Genomic DNA, 12,392 nt, shown 5'->3' with positions numbered 1-12,392 from the left:
TTAGTTCAGTTTGTGGTGTTATTTTAGCATCATTGATTACATTAATCGTATGTTAGCATTAGCTTCGAGACAAAACTACTTTAATAAACATAGATGTCCCGTGGTGAAGTATTTATATGGTGCGTGAAGTTCTTAACATGCCTGTGATTATCATCCGTAACACACGCTCCGCTTTGAGTTAATTAATTAGTTCATTCATTATTTTAGTGAAACTGGCTAATTTCCCAATCACCAGGGGAAAGATGGAGCAGGAAGTGGAGCTCTGTCATTTGAAGGCAGGTTGGCCTACTTCTCACTTCTTCAAACGTTTAGGTCGAAAACCATGTTTATTATTGAGAAAGTGATCCAATATTGCAGTAGTAGTTTTATCCTCTGAGTGAACGTCACTTCATAGTATTTAATCGTAGAAGTTGGAAAAGAGACATATATAGAGGGATCACTTCCTGTGTAAAGTCAGGGTTCCGCGTGGCACTTGGACACACAAAAAGGCAGTTTTTGGTCCGAGGCGGGGCTTACATCCATGGGCGGGGCCTGAGTGGGTCCGCCCATCCCGTTAGCGTGCTCCGTAGATCTACAAATCACTCACCCGCTTCAGCCAATGAGAACAGCAGATCCAGGTTTTTACACATCTTCATTCGGGTTGCGGTTTTCCGGTAGGCGGGGCCAGTCGTGAGCATCCTTCCTAGCATCGGGGGGAAAAGAAAGCTAAACAAGCCAAAGTTTTCCTCCGAGTCGCTTTAAATAGGACTCGACATGGAGGAAAAGTATCTTTTGTATTAATACAACCAAAAGGACTGGCAGCCTCTTCGCGCGCACGGTGAAAGAATGATAACATAGCTAACCATTTGGATGCCAATACGTTTGAAAGAGTTTGGGGGAAACTTTTTGAGTCTGAAGCTGGCTGTCTGCGATGGCGCGGGAGAGAGGAGAAGACACCGGCGGAACGAGTGGCAAAAGTGCTCCACAAGTCAAACAAAGACAAAGGAAAAAGAAAAGCAAAGAGAACAAGACGAGGACTGTCCACGCGAACATACTTTACGACAGCGCGAAAGGAGAGGAAACCCCGAACCGCCACTTCGCAAACAACAAGATCAAGACGACCAAATACACTCTTCTTTCTTTCCTGCCAAAGAATCTGTTCGAGCAGTTTCACCGCTTTGCAAATGTTTACTTTGTCTTCATCGCGTTGCTCAATTTTGTGCCAGTTGTCAATGCTTTTCAGCCCGAGCTCGCTTTGGCCCCAGTGTTTTTTATTTTATCTGTCACGGCCATTAAAGACCTATGGGAGGACTACAGGAGACACAGGTCTGACCAGGAGATCAACCACATGGACTGTCTGGTGTTCAGCAGGTACGTCCTGCGTCTCACACTGTCCAGCCTTTAGGGACAGACTGTCCCTGAAATGTCTCTGACACATTATCCACAAAGACACACTTGGGCCATATGTTTATTTGAAATGAGTGGAAAGTCTTACTAGATCAGATGTGTTTCCCAAGACAGAAGAGTCAAAGCCAAAACTAAACTTGTTGGGCTGAATTGAGTCAATTTAAGCTTTTATTCGTCACATTCGTACTTTGTTTCCAAGGCAACGAGCCACTGACGAACACGGAAAGAACTGACCACTTGTCATTGGGAATATTGTTGTAGCTGAACCAAACTGGACAGTTTGTGCCTGAACCTGAGTTGAGCTTGTGGCGAATGAATAGCAGCAGTGTCACTTGTGCTCTTTACTATTGATCTTTTAAACATAAAACTACAAAACATACAAACAAAACGACCTAATGCAAAGAAAGAGAGAGGGAAGAAAAGATAGAAATAAATAAAAACAGCTGAACTCGGTATAAGTAAAGAATAAGATTAGGAAGTAATGGGGTGTATTCTGAGGAAGTCCAGTGTTGATCACATTTATCTATTTTCAAATGGAGTGTCTCAGTTTGGCAAAACATTCTACTTTTTAAATACTGTACGGTGTGAAAACAATATGACAAAAAATATAAAAATATAAATAAATAAAAATATAATCTGTATATAAATAAAGCCTAAAGAAGGTCTTTGAACCAGATTCAAATTAAGTCTGATTCTGACCTGGGGTTTGAGCCTGATTTTGATCCAACCGGATTCAAAGTATTCAAAGTATTCAAAGTATTCAAAGTATTCAAAGTATTCAAAGTATTCAATGTATTCAATGTATTCAATGTATTCCTGAACATTAGGAAAACCCCATGTCCCGCATCACCAAACCCATCCCACCCTTTGCACTTGCATCAGCCAAACCCATCCCACCCTTTGCACTTGCATCACCAAACCCATCCCACCCTTTGCACTTGCATCACCAAACCCATCCCACCCTTTGCACTTGCATCACCAAACCCATCCCACCCTTTGCACTTGCATCACCAAACCCATCCCACCCTTTGCACTTGCATCACCAAACCCATCCCACCCTTTGCACTTGCATCACCAAACCCATCCCACCCTTTGCACTTGCATCACCAAACCCATCCCACCCTTTGCACTTGCATCAGCCAAACCATTGACAACTGTTGCACTCACGTTTGGCCTTCTTTCCAAATGCACCCATCCCACCCTTAGGGCTGAGTTAGCGCTTGTTGCTAATGAAAAGCAGCACTGTGTACACTGCATAGTTTATGCTAATGAAAGGCTCAGTGTTTACGCTCCACACTTCATGAACCATGTTGTTCTCAGCCTTGGTCAACACCGTACAAAACTCAGAGTTGATATTTTTCTGATATTTCTGATTCTGATATATTTCATAGAAATAGAATAGTACTGGAAATAGTAGTTTTGTATAAAAAGTAAACATTTGTCTGTATTCTATGAAAGTTGGAACGATTCATCAACTAATCATGACGAGTCGAAAAATATTAATCATTGTATTTTTTTTTAATAGGACTCGTTATCTCTACTATTCAGACTCAAACAGACTTTTAAAACAAAGTCGGGCATTAATATATAAAAAATGTCAGAAAAGGAAAAAGTATTTTAGATTTTCATGATTGATACACTTTTATCATAAGTATTCTCCTGCTAGAAGCCTTCAGTCACCTTTTTACAACCTTTATGTGGTTTAGAATGTATTTAAAATGTCTCAAAGTACAACAGAAATCATTGTTTGACTGGTCTAAACCGGGTCTAAACCCTGGTCTAAACCGGATTTAAACCCTGGTCTAAACCGGGTCTAATCCATGCCCTGGTCTAAACCGGATCTAAACCCTGGTCTAAATCGGCTCTAATCTAGGACCTGGTCTAGACCTGGTCTATGCCCTAAAGAACGATAAAACATCTGGACCAACAAGACAAATCCTAACTTGGAAGACTTTAATATACAAGATATTAGACTACAATACACAAGATATTAGACTACAATACACAAGATATTAGACTACAATATACACGATATTAGACTACAATATACAAGATATTTGACTACAATATACAAGATATTAGACTATAATATACAAGATATTAGACCATAATATACAAGATATTAGACTACAATATACAAGATATTAGACTACAATATACAAGATATTAGACTATAATATACAAGATATTAGACTATAATATACAAGATATTAGACTACAATATACAAGATATTAGACTATAATATACAAGATATTAGACTACAATATACAAGATATTAGACTACAATATACAAGATATTAGACTACAATATACAAGATATTAGACTATAATATACAAGATATTAGACTATAATATACAAGATATTAGACTACAATATACAAGATATTAGACCATAATATACAAGATATTAGACCATAATATACAAGATATTAGACCATAATATACAAGATATTAGACCATAATATACAAGATATTAGACCATAATATACAAGATATTAGACCATAATATACAAGATATTAGACTATAATATACAAGATATTAGACTACAATATACAAGATATTAGACTATAATATACAAGATATTAGACTATAATATACAAGATATTAGACTACAATATACAAGATATTAGACCATAATATACAAGATATTAGACCATAATATACAAGATATTAGACCATAATATACAAGATATTAGACCATAATATACAAGATATTAGACCATAATATACAAGATATTAGACTATAATATACAAGATATTAGACTACAATATACAAGATATTAGACTATAATATACAATATATTAGACTACAATATACAAGATATTTGACTACAATATACAAGATATTTGACTACAATATACAAGATATTTGACTACAATATACAAGATATTAGACTACAATATACAAGATATTAGACTATAATATACAAGATATTTGACTATAATATACAAGATATTTGACTACAATATACAAGATATTAGACCATAATATACAAGATATTAGACCATAATATACAAGATATTAGACCATAATATACAAGATATTAGACCATAATATACAAGATATTAGACCATAATATACAAGATATTAGACCATAATATACAAGATATTAGACTACAATATACAATATATTAGACTATAATATACAAGATATTAGACTATAATATACAAGATATTAGACTATAATATACAAGATATTAGACTATAATATACAAGATATTAGACTATAATATACAAGATATTAGACTATAATATACAAGATATTAGACTATAATATACAAGATATTAGACCATAATATACAAGATATTAGACTACAATATACAAGATATTAGACTATAATATACAAGATATTAGACTATAATATACAAGATATTAGACCATAATATACAAGATATTAGACTATAATATACAAGATATTAGACTATAATATACAAGATATTAGACTACAATATACAAGATATTAGACTACAATATACAAGATATTAGACTATAATATACAAGATATTAGACTACAATATACAAGATATTAGACCATAATATACAAGATATTAGACTATAATATACAAGATATTAGACTACAATATACAAGACTATATTTGAAACCTTAGGTGTCCTGCACCACATGATGAGACACACTTAGGTGTCCTGCACCACAGGGTGAGACACACTTAGGTGTCCTGCACCACATGATGAGACACACTTAGGTGTCCTGCACCACAGGGTGAGACACACTTAGGTGTCCTGCACCACATGATGAGACACACTTAGGTGTCCTGCACCACAGGGTGAGACACACTTAGGTGTCCTGCACCACATGATGAGACACACTTAGGTGTCCTGCACCACATGATGAGACACACTTAGGTGTCCTGCACCACAGGGTGAGACACACTTAGGTGTCCTGCACCACATGATGAGACACACTTAGGTGTCCTGCACCACAGGGTGAGACACACTTAGGTGTCCTGCACCACATGATGAGACACACTTAGGTGTCCTGCACCACATGATGAGACACACTTAGGTGTCCTGCACCACAGGGTGAGACACACTTAGGTGTCCTGCACCACATGATGAGACACACTTAGGTGTCCTGCACCACATGATGAGACACACTTAGGTGTCCTGCACCACATGATGAGACACACTTAGGTGTCCTGCACCACATGGTGAGACACACTTAGGTGTCCTGCACCACAGGGTGAGACACACTTAGGTGTCCTGCACCACAGGGTGAGACACACTTAGGTGTCCTGCACCACAGGGTGAGACATACTTAGGTGTCCTGCACCACAGGGTGAGACACACTTAGGTGTCCTGCACCACATGATGAGACACACTTAGGTGTCCTGCACCACATGGTGAGACACACTTAGGTGTCCTGCACCACAGGGTGAGACACACTTAGGTGTCCTGCACCACAGGGTGAGACACACTTAGGTGTCCTGCACCACAGGGTGAGACATACTTAGGTGTCCTGCACCACAGGGTGAGACACACTTAGGTGTCCTGCACCACATGATGAGACACACTTAGGTGTCCTGCACCACAGGGTGAGACACACTTGGGTGTTTGCTGTGGTGGTCCACACAGGAAGTGTCATGTGGGTGGTATTAGTTTAGATTCCATTCATATCTTGAACTCTAATATTTACAAGTGCAGCAGATATGGAAGGTCTCGTGAAGATATGTTTTTACTCATTTGTCAAAATGGACTCGTGTTTTATGAACATAAAGTCAAAGGATCAGTAAAATACAGATAAATAAAACAAATCTAGTTTTTGGCTGTACATACTGCACGTCTTCATAACATTGACTTTATTATTTATGTCAGTGATTCACCTTTTCCAAGGACCACCAGAACATATTTGGCTTCCCAAGTTTAATTAAATCAAGTAATTTGAATCCAGCTCAATCTGGACTAAACCTTACAAAGAACAAGGCTTAATTGGTAAAGAAACACTAAACACTAAACCAAGAATAAATTTAATAAAATACATCTGACCAATTTGACCAGGGAAAAAGGACCTTGTTTTCCAGTTTTCCAGCTTCTGATTCTACAGACAAATCAATGTATTCCATTATAAGAAGTATGTAAAAGTTGTTTAAAATGAACTGATATGAATTATAGTGTGACATTAACGCAGTAAACATCTACTGCAGATGACGTTTTGTTCCATCTGATAACGAGTAGTACAAGGACAAGTATCAGACTGTTCAGATTCCAAAGAGATTAGTATAAAATGCACTGAAACTCCTCTAGTACAAAACACCTTGGTGTAGAGGCGTATGTGTCTCTATTTGCACTTCACCCCTGCCTCAACTTATCCAACACGTAAATGTGTGAAGAGAAACGAATAGAATCATCTATTTTGAAAGGTCATTTTTTGAGAATAGTTGTGTATCAATATTCTCTCTTTCAATGGCTTGTTGGTAGAAATACTTTAGGTACTGATATGATATGGCTATAGCTTTCGTCCAGGCTATAATTGCCAGCTCTGAATGAAAAATCCTCTGTGTATGCAGTGATATCAATTAGTATTGCATTGAACTTGTTAATATTGCAAACCAATAGTACCTGATAATATACTCTGTGTTAGTCTTGTGTTTTCAACTGTTCTTCAGAAAGGCTTTGTGACAGCTTTGTCTTTGAACTAATCTAAGTGTCATATGATATTATCTCTCTCTCTATATATATAGATCTAGATATATCTATCTATCTCTCTCTAATATCTCTAATATCTCTAATATCTCTAATCTCATCTTCTTTTTAGTCTCGTTTGACTCTGATTCAGCGAAGTCTCCTCGTCTGTTGGTTCTTCTTCCACTATTTGACTCAGTGCGCTGGATCACGGACCGTATTGGCTTCTATTTAAGCCTTTTTTCATATTTGACAAAACCAAACAAATCTAGTGGGGCTGTAGAGTCGCTTTTGTTTCGTTGTAGATGTTTTGCTTTGAACGCGACTAATCAATGCACAGAGCATATCTATTGTAAATCAAGAATTTCTTTAGTTGACTAAAGCCCTACAGTCTAGACCAGGGGTGTCTAAACTATGGCCCGGGGGCCAAATGCGGCCCTCTGACTAATGTTCTGCTGGAGGCCTTTACAGCTAATTGAAGTAATTCTAAGATCATAAGCTTAGTAACTAACATTGCATTGTGGGACAGACCTAAAATGATTATTTAAAGCTACTTATGCTCTGTTAAAGTTGTGTTGAATACACCAATCTGAATGACCCAATGTGGCTCTTGGCTTCAAATTGATTTAAATATGCAGCCTATTGAGCAAATCTTTGAGACCAAAAGTGAATCCTCAGTTGAATTGAATCTATAGAATCATATGTATAGGTTCAAAGTGAGTGACTGTGGTGCAGTGGTTGGGTACACGCCACACAAACACACAGTCACATTAAACAGCTTGTGTCCAGGCGTGGAGCTGGACCCTCCCTCTGTGTTTTCTAAATAAACATCATTTTCACACAGTTCAGAGCTAGTGCTGGTCCCAGTCTATGGGGCCCTCTGGAGCCCTCTGGAGCAGCCATTATCTCCTCATTCATCCGCCACACTCGGCTCACACTTGTCACCTTTAGGGAGAACTTCCTTTCATAAACATTGCCACAATTTCCTGATCATGTTCACTCTACATTCTTCTACTGAAATATTCCAGTTTGTTTTCTAACGCTTTCAATATCCAGAAAATTTCTAAGATTAAAAAAAATAAAATGAAATCTCAAATTGAATTGTTCTAACTAGCAAATCACAGGCTGCAATTATTTACGTAATTATTTGAATTTTTTATTTTAGCGGCAATACTAGTGTGATGTCAAATATAATAGAAATTTAAACTTTGTCTTTTTAAGGTGTAAATGGCATCTACACTCATGTCTACAATCTTCACTCCTGGCTCTTCCTTTTGTCACTTTAAGCATCTTCTGCTTCCTGTCGCCTTCTTTTTGCCTCTTAGTTCTTGGTGATTCAGAAATGTTATTTTTGTAACTCTTCATTTGGCCTTAGGAGTAGGAACATGGTTTAAAAGTGTCAGCACAGTTTTAATGCCGTTCGGGCCCTGCCAAGTGACAAAGATGCTGAGCATCTCTACACACTTTTCCATAGCTGTGTATAAGGACTTACATTTTTAATTCAGAACATTCAAATAATTCAGAACAGAAGTTTTGTTACAATTCTTCTGTTCTGAAGCTTGCTGGTTGTCTTCAATGGTCACATTGTGTTGTATTGAATGTAATGATAAGTATCTCCGATCATGTTGCGTAGTTTCAATGTCAATTTTGAAGATGTATAAAACACACGTGAGGAGGTATATTAAGAGTATTATTTATGACACTTTAACTGCAACTAAATTGTTCTTGTTGTCTTTTGCTTGCCATATTTTGTACTCTGTTGTCTTGCTGTTATTTCTGAAGTAGAGAGCGTGCTGCCTACAAAGTGAATTACCATCTCCCCATTAGCATACAGAACGGACCAGTGACACAAACTGCTCTCACCTTTATCTTCTCCTATACTCTAGTCTTCAACTGTAATATTCTCATAACATTTACAGACAACAAAGCATTTTTCTCACTGACTGCGCCGCCTTTGAATGACAATCTTTAGGGAAAGTGCTCCATCAAACGCTCCAATACGAGTCATTTATGTCAAGGGAAGTCATAATGAATAAATAAGCCAGTGTTTTTCCTTTCACATCTTTGCCTGTTGTTTCCAGCTTGGACTTATGTATTATTCAACTGATTTGCAGCTAAGAATATCAAAACTGTTGAGAGATGAACTCTGGTTACCATTAGCATAGCGCAGCTAAAAATATCAACATCACAAACTGCATCAAGTCAATTGATCTAATGCAATTTGTTGACAATGGAAATTTTCTCTTTAGCTTTGGGTAAAGTATGAAAAAGCATTTTCATATGGAAGCTGAGTTGATTTTGTGGTCTATTTGAGTTAGACACCCAGTGTTGTTTGTGTCTTTTGGACTTGCACTTCAGTGTGATTATTAGCCATGCTGCATTTATGATCTATTTGATTTTTTTAATATTAAACCATTGGCCTCTTAAAATACAGATGATTGTCAGGTGGTGATTTGCTCCCAAAAGTTCACATGTTTTGGGAGTAGTGGATATCTTGTTATACCTTTATGTGTGGTGCCATAACTGTACCACCCTGCTGCTGACGCAGGACAGAGGGGCGGTACTTGGAGATCTACTGGAAGGAGCTGCGAGTGGGTGACTTTGTCAGACTGAGATGTAACGAGATCCTGCCTGCTGACGTCCTGCTGCTCAGCTCCTCTGACCCGGATCGACTGTGCCACATCGAGACAGCCACGCTCGACGGAGAGACCAACCTGAAGCAGCGGCAGGTTGTCCGCAGCTTCTACGAACTGGTGAGAGGAGTATATGAGGTGAACTGTATAATGCCTGCTGTGTTGACTTAACTGTACACTATCCCAGTCCAGTGTCGGCCATTATGATGATAATAATAATAATGCATTGGATTTATACTGTATAGTGCCTTTCATGACCAAAGTGTTTTACTTTGCATTATTCACTCACAAACCCACCAGAAGGAGTCAAAGACACAGACAATTAGCACAAGAGCCTGCCTTGGCACCTGGGTTAGGGTTAGGGTTAGCTAACCCACTGTGGCACCTGGGTTAGGGTTAGATAACCCACTCTGGCACCTGGGTTAGGGTTAGCTAACCCACTGTGGCACCTGGGTTAGGGTTAGCTAACCCACTGTGGCACCTGGGTTAGGGTTAGCTAACCCACTGTGGCACCTGGGTTAGGGTTAGGGTTAGCTAACCCACTGTGGCACCTGGGTTAGGGTTAGCTAACCCACTGTGGCACCTGGGTTAGGGTTAGGGTTAGCTAACCCACTGTGGCACCTGGGTTAGGGTTAGGGTTAGCTAACCCACTGTGGCACCTGGGTTAGGGTTAGCTAACCCACTGTGGCACCTGGGTTAGGGTTAGCTAACCCACTGTGGCACCTGGGTTAGGGTTAGGGTTAGCTAACCCACTGTGGCACCTGGGTTAGGGTTAGCTAACCCACTGTGGCACCTGGGTTAGGGTTAGGGTTAGCTAACCCACTGTGGCACCTGGGTTAGGGTTAGGGTTAGCTAACCCACTGTGGCACCTGGGTTAGGGTTAGGGTTAGCTAACCCACTGTGGCACCTGGGTTAGGGTTAGGGTTAGATAACCCACTGTGGCACCTGGGTTAGGGTTAGGGTTAGATAACCCACTGTGGCACCTGGGTTAGAGTTAGGGTTAGCTAATAATAATAATAATAACTTTTATTTATATAGCGCTTTTCAGTGACCCAAAGACGCTGAACATAATAAAAAAGGGGGGGTATTTACAGACAGGGGGGACAACACGTACAGAACACATTGATATACAGATAAAATGAACAAGACAGAAGAAGTAGAGAGAAAAAGATGGGGATGTAACAGGGGGTAGAAGAGTAGGCAATGGGGTAGAGGAGGCTAGGGGTAGGGGAGGTCATAGGCTTGGGTGAAGAGGTATGTTTTTAGGCGGGATTTGAATGTTGTGAGTGAGGGAGAGTGGCGGACAGGTTGGGGGAGGGAGTTCCAGGGTGCTGTTCGGGAGAATGCTCTGTCGCCAAAAGTTTTGAGTCGGGATGTTGGTGCAGTCAGGGTGAGAGAGGAGGAGGATCGGAGCGCTCGGGTGGGGCGGTGGGGGATGAGGAGGTCAGACAGGTAGGGGGGGGCAAGGTGGTGAAGAGCTTTGAAGGTGAGGAGGAGTATTTTAAAGTTTATGCGCTGCTTGATGGGGAGCCAGTGGAGAGAGCGGAGAACGGGAGTGATGTGATCACGGGACCGGGTGTGGGTGAGGAGGCGGGTGTGGGTGAGGAGGCGGGTGTGGGTGAGGAGGCGGGTGTGGGTGAGGAGGCGGGTGTGGGTTAGGAGGCGGGTGTGGGTGAGGAGGCGGGTGTGGGTGAGGAGGCGGGTGTGGGTGAGGAGGCGGGCAGCGGAGTTTTGGACCATTTGGAGTCTATGGAGGGAATGGGAGGAGATGCCAGTGAGGAGGGAGTTGCAGTAGTCGAGGCGGGAGGAGATGAAGGCATGGATGAGGGATTCAGCAGCGGGGAGGGTGAGGCAGTGTCGGATTTTGGCGATGCGGCGGAGGTGGAAGTATGAGGTCTTGACGATGTGGCTGACATGGGGAGTGAAGGAGAGGGTGGGGTCCATGATGACACCGAGATTGCGTACCAGGGTAGAGGGGGTGATGGTCGAGGTGTCGATGCTGAGTGAAAAGGGACCAGTTTTATTGAGAGTGGATTTGGTGCCAATGAGGAGGAGCTCTGTTTTGTCACTGTTCAGTTTGAGGAAGTTGAGAGTGAGCCATGATTTTATTGTAGAGATGCAGGTTTGGATGTGGCTGAGGGGAGGGTTTTGGGTGGATTTGGTGGTGAGGTATATCTGGGTGTCGTCAGCGTAGCAGTGAAAGTCCAGGTTGAGTTGGGGGAGGATGTGACCAAGGGGGAAGATGTAGCAGATGAAGAGGAGGGGGCCGAGGACTGAGCCCTGGGGGACCCCCTGCGTTACTGGGGAGAGGGTGGATGAGTGACCGGAGAGGGAAATGAACTCTTGCCTGTTGGTGAGGTAGGATGTGAGCCAGTCAAGTGCAGAGCCCTCAACACCCAGTTGGCGCAGCCTTTGTAGGAGGATGGAATGGTTTATAGTGTCAAAGGCTGCGCTGAGGTCTAGTAGTAACAGGATGTTGAGGGCCCCGGAGTCTGCAGAGGTGAGGAGATCGTTGAGTACTTTGACCAGGGCTGTTTCAGTGCTGTGAAGTGGGCGTAAGCCAGATTGGAGGGGTTCATAGAGGTTGTTTGACTGGAGGTGGGTGTGAAGTTGGGCGGCGACGATGCGTTCCAGCGTTTTTGAGAGGAACGGCAGGTTGGAGATGGGGCGGTAGTTGGAGAGGTTGGCGGAGTCTAGGGTGGGTTTTTTGAGGATGGGGTGATGGAGGC

At 41.1% G+C, this 12,392-nt stretch overlaps 1 protein-coding gene across 1 annotated transcript in view; it reads left to right on the top strand.

The window, feature by feature from the left end:
- The first annotated feature begins 690 nt into the window (after window positions 1-690).
- The window catches only part of atp10a (ATPase phospholipid transporting 10A), a 77,356-nt gene continuing 65,654 nt past the window's right edge, over window positions 691-12,392 (top strand). Inside the window, exons 1-2 of the mRNA XM_072437714.1 lie at window positions 691-1,350; window positions 9,579-9,783. Of these exons, the coding sequence (XP_072293815.1) occupies window positions 911-1,350; window positions 9,579-9,783 (645 nt within the window). The 5' untranslated portion in view covers window positions 691-910. The remainder of the gene's footprint in view (window positions 1,351-9,578; window positions 9,784-12,392) is intronic.

The sequence above is a fragment of the Eucyclogobius newberryi genome, unplaced genomic scaffold, assembly GCF_026437365.1.
Source record: "Eucyclogobius newberryi isolate DKJ021-1_F unplaced genomic scaffold, fEucNew1.0.hap1 SCAF_82, whole genome shotgun sequence".
Taxonomy (NCBI): domain Eukaryota; kingdom Metazoa; phylum Chordata; class Actinopteri; order Gobiiformes; family Gobiidae; genus Eucyclogobius; species Eucyclogobius newberryi.
The sequence above is the reverse complement of the archived record's forward strand: the minus strand, read 5'-3'. Positions and strand labels throughout refer to the sequence as shown.